General features: G+C 43.8%; 3 protein-coding genes across 4 annotated transcripts in view; 2 read left to right on the top strand and 1 right to left on the bottom strand.

The window, feature by feature from the left end:
* LOC119130317 (H-2 class I histocompatibility antigen, K-K alpha chain-like) overlaps window positions 1-5,496 on the top strand; it is a 36,353-nt gene extending 30,857 nt beyond the window's left edge. Inside the window, exons 2-8 of one of the 2 annotated variants that reach the window (XM_037264135.1) lie at window positions 3,488-3,751; window positions 3,894-4,172; window positions 4,299-4,601; window positions 4,693-4,797; window positions 4,892-4,909; window positions 5,129-5,183; window positions 5,288-5,496. In XM_037264135.1, coding sequence (XP_037120030.1) covers window positions 3,488-3,751; window positions 3,894-4,172; window positions 4,299-4,601; window positions 4,693-4,797; window positions 4,892-4,909; window positions 5,129-5,163 — 1,004 coding nt within the window. In that variant the 3' untranslated portion in view covers window positions 5,164-5,183; window positions 5,288-5,496. The remainder of the gene's footprint in view (window positions 1-3,487; window positions 3,752-3,893; window positions 4,173-4,298; window positions 4,602-4,692; window positions 4,798-4,891; window positions 4,910-5,128; window positions 5,184-5,287) is intronic. The other variant, XM_037264133.1, reaches the window with a different exon arrangement.
* The window catches only part of LOC119130207 (fibrinogen C domain-containing protein 1-like), a 559,732-nt gene that overhangs the window by 5,478 nt on the left and 539,296 nt on the right, over window positions 1-14,958 (bottom strand). The gene's annotated exons all lie outside the window — the stretch shown is intronic.
* LOC119130322 (BOLA class I histocompatibility antigen, alpha chain BL3-6-like) lies at window positions 12,160-14,542 on the top strand. Its single transcript, XM_037264147.1, has 6 exons — window positions 12,160-12,238; window positions 13,030-13,293; window positions 13,436-13,714; window positions 13,833-14,141; window positions 14,233-14,343; window positions 14,438-14,542. Exons 1-6 carry the CDS (start codon window positions 12,175-12,177, stop codon window positions 14,461-14,463), a joined length of 1,053 nt encoding a protein of 350 aa, XP_037120042.1. The 5' UTR covers window positions 12,160-12,174; the 3' UTR covers window positions 14,464-14,542.

The raw sequence follows: 14,958 nt of genomic DNA on the forward strand, positions 1-14,958 counted from the left end.
GCATGTTGTTTGTACTATTATTGTACTATTTACATGTATGAAACAATTTTTGAATGTTCTAATCATAAAATATCCACTTAAATGTTTTCATATACATTGATTGACACGCAGAATAAATGTACGGTTGAGACATGCAATGGCGGCCCTGCCACTAGGCAGACGAGGCCATTCCCTGCACCCACCCCCAAAAGATCTCTTTTTTAACCGTTATTTTCTTTCAAAGTTGTTCTAACTCATATCAATGCATATTTGGATATAAAGGATCATATAAAACGGAGGTTGCCTTTTATGAATGATATCAAAATATGCATTTATATGCGTTAGAACAACTAGGCAGACTAGGCCATTGCCGGGCGACAGTTGGGGCCGACCTGCAACCACCCCAAGAAGATATCTTTTTGAATGATTATTTTCTTCCAAAGTTGTTCTAACTCATATCAACGCATATTTGGAAATAAAGGATCAAATAAAACGGAGGGTGCCTTTTCTGAATGATATCAAAATATGCATTGATATGAGTTCGAACAACTTAGAAAGAAAATTAAAAGACGTTTTTTAGGCCGAGTATAAGGGCTGCCTTTGAAAAAACAGATCAAGCTTCCTAAGTGCTGACCAAAGTTTTGATAATCACACAAACGCACGCATGCACTGTAAATGATGCAATTACAACCTGCATGGTCTGAAGCTCCATCTGTCCTTGGCAGTCGGGTCAGCGTGTTGGCGGTGGTTGGGCAGCAGAGGAAAGCTGGCAGTGTGCTTAACAATAGTTGGCAGCAAAATGACACACGCACCTTGAATGAAACCAAGACGGCCTGGGCGTAACTGAGCTGGAAACATCAACAGCATCTGGTCAGAAAAATGTCTTCAAGATAAGAAGAAAACGAAACCTAACTCTCTCGCACACGCATGCACACACACACACACACACACACTCATGCACGCGCGCACGCGCACACACACGCACGCACGCACCCACCCACGCACGCACACACACACGCATGCACACACGCACACACACACGCACGCACACACACACACACAGTCGGACGGTCATTTCGGTGCTCTCGCGCATGAGCGAGTGTAATATGTCTGAAGAAGACAATGGTGGAATCGGTAAAATTCCTATTGACGGCAAGGAAACGGTGTGTCGCTGAATGACCTTAAATGGAACCAAGACGGCCTGAGCGTCACTGTACTGGAAATGAGACAAGACGAAACTTAACTCCCAGACACACCGATACTTATTAAGGAAACCTTGGTTCTCAAATTGATACTTTTCTTGTGATGTTGGCAAAATAGCTTTGGTATTTGCTTGTAGCCGATTGATGCCTGGATGCAGGCAAGTGCCACGTCGAAGTGAGCCGGACGGTCATTTCGGTGCTCTCGTGCATGAGTGAGTGTAATGTCACTGAAGAAGGAAGAAGAATTTTCTTTCATGAGATAGATCATCGTCAAACAGTTTGGAGATGCTGAATCATTTCAGGGACTGTAAATTCAGTCCACGTGCTCCCTGACTTTTTTTCTGGTAGTTACAACAAAAAAAAAAAGATTTCATGGCCAGTTGCAAGTTTTTCTTCAAATGGTGTCACTTGCATGACTGACAAGAATCAAATATGAAATAAATAAACTGAAATAATATATGCACCAAAAAAATCAGCAAAGCATATTTCTTCTCACGATAATTATCAACCAGTTTCAAGATGCTGAATAATTTCAAGGACTGAAATCCAGTCCACTTCTGTCATTCCGCCTACCACTCGGGGAGAGAAAAGTTGTTGTTGGGGTTTTTTTGAGCTAGCAAAGGACTAGCAAAGGACATGTTGGAATTTCACACCTCATAAAACAAAGCTACAGAATCATCTCCGTGACTATCAGTTCCTCTCCGCTCGCTGGCTGGCTCGCTCCTCAGCACCCTTGGAAGAGCGCGTTCCCGCGGAGACCCTTTGTACGTGTGCACGTCTTTGCCCGACGGAACGCGATATTACTTGGGCCACCTTTGTCCAGACTTTGGACACCACTTTGATTTCATTCGGGATGGGAAAGAGGGGAAGCGAGCAAAAAAAGAGCCACAACCTTTGGGGTCACTTCAACCAAAGTGACGCCAAGTCATGTGTCAAAGTATTTGATTTTTTTGTTTCAAATCCAACCGGCCCAATGGCAGAATAATAGAATACCGCTGTGTCACTTGACTCCACTATTAAAGCGCTGACAATGGGTGAAAGATTTGATCCTAAAAATACATCATCAAACACATCATTAAGATGGTTAGCAGGCTACTGTAGCGTTTGAATGATGTTTTAGGTTGCATTATTCATATTACTTTCCATGACTCAAACGATATACATTTTTTGCTGCACAAACCAGCACAAACGAAGCACGAACGAAACGGACTATTTAAATTTTGCGTGGGCTGTGGGGCGAGCTTCACGCAGGTGTTCCGCACCCCTACCAGCAGGAGAAGGCGATGTTTTACCACACGGTTTATTGTGGACCCAGCCCTCAGTGACGTCATCGCCAGGCTGAACTCCAATTGGCTTAAGTGGGAAGTAGTCGAAGCGCGTCTGCTGTTTTCTGTACTTCCTCGTCCGCCCGTCGGACGAGTCACTTGTCGCAACTTTGACCAAATACCCACCCCTTTTGACTAAAATCGCAAAAGACAACTTGATGCTTGCAATGATTGCGGCCGTGCAAATTTACACCTAGTAAGTTTACTTTGCTTACAACTCAGTTTATTATCCTCAAAATTGACGCTCTTGATTTTGAACTGACGCATTTATTATTATTTTGTTTGGTTACATTTTCTTCACATGTCTGCTGCGTCAACATTTCATGAGCGGAATATTCCTTCACGAGTGTTCAACTCGTTTTCTCGTAGTTAGACGGGAACACAATGCTATTATTATAACTTTTGGAATATTTAGCTAATAAAGTTGAAAAACTTAAAAGTGACACAAAGCAAGGTGATGTATACCTGCATGAATATCCATTTGGTTAATGATGGAAAAGCTCATGTACAGTAATGAAATGTTTGACAGTAGAGTCTTTGCAATTGATAATGAACATTTCACGGTAAGTAACGGCAATAAAGTTGTATCTAATCTCTCATAATAAAAAACAAAACATTGTATTGCCTCCTGAATAGACAATATATGATCAATTACGTAATTGGAAAAGTTTTTTGGGCAAATTAAAGAGAATGGCAAAAGTTATGTCATTATATTTTTTTCACAAGTGGATTTAAATCGCTGATGAGGGGCATCCCGCTGGAATCTAACATATTTATCAACAACCAGCAGAAAACAAACAATTGTCAAATCACTGACAAATTTGAGCGAAAGAATGCGCTTGGATAAACATGAACTCCAACATGTCAAGTGCTGCAATGTTCCAACTGAAGACAGAATCATTGAAAACGTGAATTGCACAAGATTGCTTAATGTGAAAACAAAGCAAGATCATGGGTGTCATTTTTGTGTTTGTCTTTCAGTCATTCACACGCTCAATTATTTCAAGACCAGCTCTCAAGTTGCAAAGCTACCAGAGTTCTTGGAGGCGGCGTATGTTGACGGCGTTCAGATTCAGCAGTTTGACAGCAACCACAGGGAAACGAAAGCCAAACATGACTGGGTGAACAAAATCACAGAAGATAATCCGCACTTCTGGGAGATAGAGACGGTGATCAATATTCAGAATGAGCAGAACATGAAGGACAACATTGAAACCGCTAAAAAGCGCTTCAACCAAACTGGAGGTTTGTTTACGTCCGAGCGTCCGCTCGTAAAATTCATTTCATGTGCTGGTACACTTTTTTTCCTTCACACCTAATAAACAGACGTGTCACTGCTGACTTCTCTCTGATTATCGTCACTGAATCTTGCGTGCGATCCTTTCAGGTGTTCACATGATTCAGGTGATAAGCGGCTGTGAACGGGATGATGAGACTGGGGAGGTTGATGGTTGGCAGCACCACCGTCACGATGGAGAAGACGTCATATCAATTGAGGCGAAGACGATGACATGGATCGCAGCACATCCACAAGCTTTCATCCCCAAATTGAAGTTTGACCAAATAGATGGGTACAATGAAGCCAGGAAGAATTACTACACTAAGGAGTGTCCTTCTGATTTGAAGAAGCATGTGAGCAACGGGAGGGACTTCCTGACGAGAACCGGTACGTTGCGCTCTCACACCTTCTCTCAACCTCACGCACACACTTTCTCTCTTTCCTCCCTTTACATTCGCTCCATCTTTTGTGCCCTCCTCACGCGTTTCCCTCCATCTTTGCCCCCGCGTGCAGAGCTTCCCAAGGTGTCTCTCCTGCAGAAGGCGCCTTCCTCTCCGGTCACCTGCCACGCCACGGGTCTCTACCCCATTACATCGTCCCTCATTTGGAGGAAGAACGGCGAGGAGATCCACGAGGACGTGGAGATGGGGGAGACCCGCCCCAACCACGACGGAACCTTCCAGACCTCGGTCGAGCTGAAAGTGGAGGTGACGCCCGCCGCGGCGGAGCGGGAGTACGAATGCGTGTTCCGGCTGGCCGGCGTCTCGGAAGGCATCGTCATCAAGCTGGACGCCGGAAGCATCCTGAGCAACCAGGGTGAGCGTTTGTCCCGGCTCAGACACGTCCGATTGGCTGTGGGCTCTCGCGGGTCATTGACGTGTCTCTCTCCGCGCTTTGCCGTGTGAAGAAGAGCAAGGCAGGAAGAAGGCGGTGGGCATCGCCGTCCCATTGGTGGTCCTCGCTCTGGTGGCGGTGGTGATGTTCCTTGCCAAGCGTCTCAAAAGCAAACAAGTTGAGCGACACAAATGTTTGCTCCGTCAGGAACATCCAAAGAGAACATTGTTTGTGACTATTCCTAATCTCCTCTTGCTTCTCTTTCATTTCAGCCAAATACTCTCAAGCTTGTAAGTAAAACGTTTTCCGCTTCCTTCGCGCCACAATAACAAGGCAGCCATGTCAAGATTTGATTCAAACCTAAAGTGTCAATGCCGGAAAATGGCAGCTGCGTACACTGGTGGCCTGAGATACGCTCGCAAATGCTTTTTTTTTTCCATTGAAAGGAATGGAATGACGTTCTTCATCAAAATTATTGTCATTAAATTATTAACCTCTCTGGCTTTTAGCTGTTTCCACCGATTCTGAGCCTGTTTCCGGGTGAGAGGCAGCAACGGTCACCTGGTAAGTTAGCTCATGCTGACTACACGTGGTCTTCGGATTCTGGAGGTGGGTTAGGGAACATTTGGATTCTTGTTGATTATTTTGCTCTGCTCTTCTTTCTTCAGGCGTCGGAATTCTTTCAGGGGACTTTCTCATCACAACACAGATGTTTTTTTCTTCTTCAACGATAATTATGTTTCGGTTAAATTAAGTTTTTGGATGGTTTCAACGACAATAGCGACAAGCTTCATTCTTGTTTGATTGTATTTCCTATTTTGAAATGCCGTTTGATCCCAGGTCTTCATCTAATAAACAACTAACACGTTTCTCAGAAGGTGAGCTTCTTGACTGCCCTTATTTGCGGCTAAACATATTCACCAATCAATGCCCAACGTGGAACTGCAAAGCGGAGTGTGCGCTACTCGACTGCGACCAACAGAGCCGCTGTCGAGTCACGCTCAACAGGTTGGCTGTCTTAAGAAGTTCAGCATGACGATGGGAGGTGTCGCTGCGTTTGGAATTTTACTCTCTCTGAAAGAAAGAAAAAAGCAGTTGCCAATTTTTGTCATCGCGGAAATCAAGTGAATGTCAATCAAATGTGTCAATAAAACACGATATAAATGTTGTGAAATGTGATGTTATTTTAATGTTACATTTGGTTGCTTCACCTCTACATTTGCTTGGTTAACACATAAAGGGTACTGCCATAAATAGGCCAACAGATAGCATCTTTGTGGTGGTGGTATTTAAACACAAATGGCCCATCAACACATAACAAACACTATAACAACACAGGGACATATTTGTTATCCTCTGCATAGAAACAAATAGTACAGCTTGATTTGTTTACTGTGATCCGGAATAACACAATCAAAAACAAAGCCAAAGCATTAACACCATACGATACGTCATGAATGGGGACAATCGTGAACCGCTATCTTACATAAATGATGTTGAACTTCTTATATATTGCTGGATGATGTGCGCCAGAGTATCCCTGGTTGTACACTTGGTTGGCTCGGGAGACTCGACTTGAACTTGGTGACATGACACTATTTGCTTCAAGAGTTTTGTACCTCGCTTATTTTGAGACTGGCCTGGTTTGAGACTCAACTTGAACTATGTGACTCTAGGCCATAGGTCGGCAACCCATGGCTCCGGAGCCACATGTGTCTCTTTCATCCTTCTGTTGTGGCTCCCTGTGACTTTGGAAAATAATGAGTATTTTATAAAAATAAAATTTTATTTTAGTTTGTTCATTTTAAAATATAATTCTGAATTTGAAGATTATGGTAAACCTGTAACATTAAAATTAAACGTTTTGAATATTTTTACCGCCCAAAATATGCGTCACATCCGCCGATGTGCGGCATTCAAATTCCTGGCGTCCCTCACGTCTGGCAGCCGGCGTTTTTCCAGCACACTACCAGCGTGATTTTTTGACCCCTGCCTGGAAGGTAAATGATGGATAAATCCAAGAAAAGGAAAATTTCTGAAGATAACAGAACGTTTAATGCTACGTGGGCAGATTCTTTTGCTTTCACTGCTGATGAAACTGGTTTACCAGTCTGCTTAATATGTGGTAAAAAATTGGCAAACAAAAAGTCAAATGTTGCGAGACATTTCGAGAACAAACACTCGGCCTTTGCTAAAAAATATCCCAAGGGAGAGGAGCGAAAAAAAGGCCGTTTCGGAGCTGATGCGGAAGGCTGATGTGAGCAGAAGTCACTTCAAGAAGTGGATGAAGACTGGAAATTCAACTACATGTGCAAGTTTCGTGGCTGCTCAGGAAATAGTCAAGCATGGGAAGCCATTTACAGATCAAAGAAACATTTATTAAGATTTCAGAACATCTGTTCTCGCACTTCAAAAACAAAGATGACATTTTGCAGAAAATAAAAGACATGCCTCTCTCTGCAAAAACTGTCCAAGACAGAACTGTGAAGATGGCAGAAAACGTCACCAGAAAGCAGATTGAAGATATCAATTCAGCTTTGGCGTATGCAATCGCCTGTGATTTGTCCAAAGACAAAAATGACATTGAACAAATAGCGCTGTTGTGCCGATACGTGAGCGCTGCCGGGCCACAGGAAGAAATGATTGAATTGATACCGTTAAAAGGCCAAACACGGGGGGAGGACATCTGCGAGGCTGTCTTGGATTGTTTAAGAACAGAAGAAATAAAGACCACCCACCTGGTGTCCGTGGCTACTGATGGGGCACCATCTATGAGGGGAGCTCAGAAGGGCTTTGTGGCTTTACTGCAGAAGTCACTGGATAGAAGGTTGCTGACATTCCATTGCATCTTGCATCAAGAAGCATGGTGTGCGCAAACATTTCCTCCAGAATGCACAGAAGTAATGGATGTTGTCATTCAGATTGTTAACAAACTAATGGCAAAAGGTTTCAATCGGCGTCAGTTCCGCTCATTACTGGATGAGTTGGACAGCGCGTATTCTGATCTCTTGCTGCATAACAAAGTCCGGTGGCTGTCCAGAGGGGAAGTGCTGAAACGCTTTGCGGCGTGTCTGGACGAGGTGAAAGTTTTCCTCAGCAACAAAAGGCTCACTTTTCCTGAGCTGGAACAGCCAGGGTGGCTGGAAAAACTCCACTTCATGGTTGATATGACAGCGCACCTGAACACGTTGAACACATCTCTTCAGGGCCAAGGAGGCACAGCTCTGCACATGCTGGAAGAGGTGCTGGGATTCGAGCGCAAATTGACAGTGTTCGCCAAGGATTTACAGCGAGGTACACTCTATCACTTCCCCGCTTTGAGAGAGTTCCAACAAGCCGGCAATGCCATCAATTCACAGTATTTGCAATCTGTAATCACTGCAATGCAAACATCATTTGCAAAACGATTCTGTGAGTTCAGAGAGGAAAAAAACACCTTATCCTTCCCTGTCACTCCCCTGACCATCGATCCATCCCTGTTGAACATGACTGCATTTGCAGGTGTAAGTCAACCTGATCTGGAGCTGGAACTGGCCGACAAGGACATCTGGGTGTTGAAGCTCAAAAGCTTGACAGCTGATCTCGAAAATGTATCCCGTCAGAAGGCCGTTCTCACTCAGAATCACAAATGGAGCGACATTGCAAACCTTCCAAAACAGGACAAACTTGCGTTTGAGACATGGAATGCCATCCCCGACAGCTACATAAACATGAAGAGCTATGCATTTGGGGTCCTGGCAATCTTCGGATCCACATACATCTGTGAGCAGGTCTTCTCCAATGACGTGCGGTGAGGGTTGGTGTTGGTGAGGCACTGACAGAGTCAGATTTACAAACGTACTGTATGACGCTAAGGCACTGACTCACAAGCAGGGCCGGTTCTAGGAATGCACATAAGAGGGGGCAGTCAGAAATGTGAAGGGGGCATGTTCTTTTTTTTTTTCTTTTTTTTAACAGTTAGTGTTTTCTTCACGGCAGTTGTTAGCTGTGTGTCCAGATCTCAACATGGAGAAGTGGATTGCACTCTGTCAGGCCTCTACACCAGCGGTGGCCAACCCGCGGCTCGCGAGCCGCATGCGGCTCTTTGGCTAGTTTCATGCGGCTCTTTTACGTTCATATCAACATTTGTGTTTATTTTTCGTGCGTATTTGCTTCGCTTGAGTTCAATATGGTATTTTGGTCAAACGCGCATGCGCGTGAGGTGAATTGGTTTTGCCCGCTTTTTTTATGAATGGCGACTGTGACTACGGGGGCCCATTAGGTCCAGAAAGGCTGACAAGACGCTTGCCAAAATGGCAAGGAAAAAATGCACAGCTAAACGAATATATGACGATGAACACAGGACGTTTTTAACAGAGTTAAAGTTGTTTTTTGTTGAACGCTATGGCAAGCCATTCTGCCTGATATGTCGGACGTCATTGGCGCATTTAAAAGCTTCAAATGGTCAGCGCCACTTCAGCTCACTTCATGCCAATATCGATAAGGACTTTGCAAAAGGGACTGAATTTCGCAAGCACAAGTTTGGAGACTTTGAAAAGTCAGGCAGAAAAATAGGTACAGTTTTTCAAAAAAATTACGAAGCACTCAGAGACTGTCACACTTGCATTGTTTCAACTGGCTTGGAACATTGCACGGGCTAAAAAGCCATACAATGAAGTGGAGTTCGTTAAAATATGCCTCAGTGACGTTATTGAAATCTTGTCTCCTGAAAACGACGAACTCAAACGAATGGTCTGTCCCGCCACACATAGTAAGTGAAAAAACGTATTATGTTTTTGTTTGTGGAATTTGTTGAACTGAGAGTTTGTCTGTGTGAGACAATGCACACAATGCTCATTGTTGAAAATGTGGTCTTTGGTCTGTGGTTTTAGTACTGTAGGAGTCAATTTGTCATTATCATGTTGGTGCGTGACATAATAATGTCACACAATAAATTTGGCTGAGCAGAGGGGTGTGTGTGCGTGTGTGTGTGTGCGTGTGCGCGTGCATGCGCGTGCGTGTTTGTGTGCGTGTGTGTGTGTGTGGGGCGGGGGGGGGGGGGGTGTTCATGTGTGCTCATGTGTATGATGTGGCTCTTTGCGATGACACAGTAAAAAATGTGGCTCTTAGTCTCTGACTGGTTGGCCACCCCTGCTCTACACTAAGCTTGGGTGTCCCACCTGAAGATTAAAGCTTCTGCTGGTATTGCTCTTAGGGTCACTGAGGCACGCAAACCCCCTGACCACAATAAGGTGGCAATCTCTCAGGGGGGGGAACATATAATATGAATGTTATATTAACTATTATTTGAGTTGTCGTTAATCATTAGTTATATCACGGGTCATTACGGCGAGTTTGGTGGAGTTTTTACTGCTTCTTCCAACTCCTACTGCGCTGACTGTAACTTGACACTTTCTGGCTGCGTCTTGCCTCATTTGCATACTCACAGTGATTGGATGTTTACGGAGGGGCGCGGAGTCCTGACAGCAGGCTGTGTGAGGACGCACACTGCACCGGCATGAGAGAAGAGAGGGGGCTGATTAACGTGTGTTTCTATCAGCGGATTTTTCACTTCTAAAAGTTTGATTCGAGGGGGCAGGACATCTGTTTGAGGGGACGTTGCCCCCTCTTGCCCCTGCGTAGAGCCGGCACTGGTACAGTGGAGCCTCGGTTTTCGAACGTCACACTTCTCGAACAAATCGGTATTCGAACAAAAATTTCGGTTGTCGAACCTCGCGAGATGAGCCGAGAGGACCCGCATGCCAACTGACTCCGTTCGTTATTACATTCTGGTTACTCTGAGGATTGCATCAACTCTAATTATGGCTCCAGCAGTAAAGCTGATCGTGGCGAAAAGAGGAAAGCAGTGTGCAAAACGGTTGAATTTACAAAAGAATTAATCGCAAAATATGAGTCCGGTGTGCGTGTGTCAGAGTTGGCGCGGGAGTTTTGGATGGCAAAATCGACAATAAGCTCGATCCTGAAAAACAAAGGCGCTCTTAAAGGAAGTGATGTTCCGAGAGGGGCGACTGTGCTTATCTTTTTAAAATTAAGAAAACGTTTTTGCTGTTCTCTTTCACATGATCTTTGAAATGTTGTCTTTCATTGGTAAAAATAATTTTTTTTGATGTGCTTTTTTCCCCCTCACAATTTAAAAGTTATCTTTTACTATTGGAATGAAACACACAAGCGAGTTGCTGCAGATACGGCAATACATTCCCCATTCTAGCCTACTCTATTAATTCAGTTTATTTATATTATTTATTTATACATTACCTACTCACTTATTTATGCAGTTTACGGTGTAAAATAATGAAAAAATGCTTAATTTTTTCCCATTATTTGTAATGGGAAAACATGGTTAGGAATTCGAACGATTCAATTCTCGAACAGCCTTCTGGAACGGATTGTGGTTGAAAACCGAGGCTCCACTGTAATTTAAATTTCCGGTCCCACCAAAAACAAAGGAACTTCAATTTAAAATGATCAATAATATTTACCCAACCAAGAAATTTTTGAAGACGAAATTTAAAATGGATGTTTTTTTTGTGAAGGTGAAACTGAAGACCATCTTTTCTTTTGCAGTGAGTTTGTACAAAGGTTTTGGCTTGACTTTCGACAATGGGCTTGTTCAAAAGGGTTCCTTTTTGGTCTTCCTACCATCTCTGATGTTAAATATGGCTATTTTCAAAATGATCAATTTGATTTTTTTGTTTGACAATATTATTTTGTTCGCCAAACAATCCATACACAAATGTCGCTACTTTAAAACAAAACACTCTTCATTGGAAGAATGATCTGAAATCCTACAACAATTGGTTAAAGCTTATTAACACCAAGAATGCTGTAAAACTGACCTCATTTATTGAAAGGCTGTCTTTGTAAGATATTTACTGCGGGTTTATGTTCTTTGTATATAAGATGGAGTTGCCCTGTAATGTGTGTTTATTTAATTTTTAATTTTTTTGGGTGTGCCTTGGTTTGTTCTGTGTTTTTTGGTATTGCGGATGTCTTATTTTGGTTTTGATGGTGTTATTATACCAAATGTGTTAGTGTTTGAATGAAAGTTTGAATGGGGGAGAGGGAGGGACATGTAAGGGAGCGCGCCGAAAAGCGCGTGTGAGTGTGTGCAAGAACATAAAAGAGAGGGAATACAAAACACCACCATCGTGTCGTGTTGTGTCTCAGACAGAAATGGATATTGAAGCCAACAAAAAGAATTGTCCATTTTTGAGTCATGTGAAGCCCTATGAGCTTTGTCTGTGATTAAGAAACTTGACTTGACTTGCAATAATAACAGCCAACGAGGCGGGTCACGTGATTTCAGAGAAAGCCAAACTCGACCTGATGTTGTTGCGCGCCCGTACCACCAGGAGAAGGCGATGTTTTACCACACGGTTTATTGTGTACATAGCCCTGAGTGACGTCATCGCCGGCTGAACTCCGATTGGTTTAAGTGGGTAGTAGTCAAAGCGCGTCTGCTGTTTTTTAAGTACTTCCTCGTCCGCCAGTCGGACGAGTTACTCGTCGCAACTTTGACTAAATACCCCTTTTGACTAAAATCGAAAAGAAAACGATGCTTGGAATGAAATTACTTGTAGTCTTTGTTGCGGGCGTGCAAATTTACAAGGTGGCGCCTGGTAAGTTTACTTTGCTTACAACTCGGTTTATTTTCCTCAAGATTGACGCTCTTGATTTTGAACTGACGCATTTATTATTATTTTGTTTGGTTACATTTTCTTCGCATGTCTGCTGGGTCAACATTTGCATTCGTTTTCTCATAGTTAGATGGGAACACAGTGCTTTGATTATAACTTTTGGAATATTTAGTTAATAAAGTTGAAACACTTAAAGGTGACACAAATCGATGTGATGTATACCTGCATGAATATCCATTTGATTAATTATGGAAAAGCTAAAGTACAGTAATGAAATGTTCGACAGTAGAGTCTTTGCAATTAACAATTAACATTTCACGGTAACGGCAATAAAGTATCTAATCTTTCAGAGAAAAAAAACACTGTATAGCCTCCTGAATAGACGATATATGATCAATTACGTTATTGGAAAAGTTTTTTGACAAATTGAAGAGAATGGCAAACGTTATGTAATTATATTAAATATTAATTAAAGAGAATGGGAAAACTTACGTATGTAATTATATTTCTTTATAAAGTGGATTTAAATCGCTGATCAGGGGCATCCCACTGGAATCTAACATATTTATCAACAACCAGCAGAAAACAAACAATTGTCAATTCACTGACAGGTTTGAGCGAAAGAATGCACTTGGATAAACATGAACTCCAACATGTCAAGTGCTGCAATGTGCCAACTGCAGATGGAATCATTGAAAATATGAACTGCATACGATTGCTTAATGTAAAAACAAAGAAAGATCATGTGTGTCATTTTTGTATTTGTCTTTCAGTCATTCACACGCTCAATTATTTCAAGACCAGCTCTCAAGTTGCAAACCTACCAGAGTACTTGGAGGTGGCGTATGTTGACGCCGTTCAGATTCAGCAGTTTGACAGCAACCACAGGGAAACGAAAGTGAAACATGACTGGGTGAACAAAATCACAGAAAATGATCCGCACTTCTGGAAGACACAGACGGAGATCAGTATTGGGAATGTGCTGGTCATGAACGTCAACATTGAAATCGCTAAAAAGCGCTTCAACCAAACTGGAGGTTTGTTTACGTCCGAGCGCCCGCTCGTAAAATTCATTTCATGTGCTGGTACACTTTTTTTTCTTCCCAACTAATAAACAGACGCGTCGCTGCTGGCTTCTCTCTGATTATCGTCACTGAATCTTGTGTGCGATCCTTTCAGGTGTTGACATGTTTCAGCGGATAAGCTGCTGTGAATGGGACGATGAGACTGGGGAGGTTGATGGATGGGAGCACTACCGTTACGGCGGAGAAGACTTCATATCATTTGAGGCGAAGACGATGACATGGATCGCAACACATCCACAAGCTTTCATCACCAAATTGAAGTGGGACCAAAGCGACGGGTACAAGGAAGCCCAAAAGAATTTCTTCACTGAGGTGTGTCCTTCTGATTTGAAGAAGCATGTGAGCAACGGGAGGGACTTCCTGACAAGAACCGGTACGTTGTCCTCTCACAACTTCTCTCAACCTCGCACTCTGTCGTTCCTCCCTTCACATTCTCTCCGTCTTTCGTGCCCTCCTCACGCGTTTCCCTCCATCTTTGCCCCTGCGTGCAGAGCTTCCCAAGGTGTCTCTCCTGCAGAAGACGCCTTCCTCTCCGGTCACCTGCCACGCCACGGGTTTCTACCCCATTACATCGTCCCTCTTTTGGAGGAAGAACGGCGAGGAGATCCACGAGGACGTGGAGATGGGGGAGACCCTCCCCAACCACGACGGAACCTTCCAGACCTCGGTCGACCTGAAAGTGGAGGTGACGCCCGCCGCGGAGCGGGAGTACGAATGCGTGTTCCAGCTGGCCGGCGTCTCGGAAGACATCGTCATCAAGCTGGACGCCGGAAGCATCCTGAGCAACGCGCGCATCCAGGGTGAGCGTTTGGCCCGGCTCAGACACGTCCGATTGGCTGTGGGCTCTCGCGGGTCATTGACGTGTCTCTCTTTGCGCTTTGCCGTGTGAAGAAGAGCAAGACAGGAAGAAGGCGGTGGCCATCGCCGTCCCGTTGGTGGTCCTCGCTCTGGTGGCGGTGGTGGTGGTGATGTTCCTTGCCAAGCGTCTCAAAAGCAAACAAGGTGAGCGACACAAATGTTTGCTCCGTCAGAAACATCCAAAGAGAACATTGTTTGTGACCATTCCGAATCTCCTCTTGCTTCTCTTTCATTTCAGCCGAATACTCTCAAGCTTGTAAGTAAAACGTTTTCCGCTTCCTTTGAGCCACTATAACAAGGCAGCCATGTCAAGATTTGATTCAAACCTAAAGTGTCAATGCAACCTAAAGTATTCTTCAACAATAATTATGTTTCGGTTAAATTAAGTTTTTGGATGGTTTCCACAACGATGGCGACAAGCTTCATTCTTGTTTGATTGTACTGTATTGGCCCGAATATAAGACGAGTTTTTTTGCATTGAAATAAGACTGAAAAAGTGGGGGTTGTCGTATATTCGGGGTCTAGACATTATACCCATTTTCATTTGTGCGCAGCGGTAAGTTAAAGGCTGGTGGTATCGACTGAGTATGTTGCTGTGATCGTGTGCGTCTTTGACACAAAGTGAGTATATACATTTCATTGTTACGACTGTCCACTGTTGTGCCGTTTGTCCGATCGCGGTTTGCTTCGTGTGCGCGCCGTCTGATTGACTGCTCCGGCGCGCTCCTTTAAGTTTGCCTCGCATCGTACGAGTGGCTG

Source organism: Syngnathus acus, chromosome 11, assembly GCF_901709675.1.
Source record: "Syngnathus acus chromosome 11, fSynAcu1.2, whole genome shotgun sequence".
NCBI classification, from domain to species: domain Eukaryota; kingdom Metazoa; phylum Chordata; class Actinopteri; order Syngnathiformes; family Syngnathidae; genus Syngnathus; species Syngnathus acus.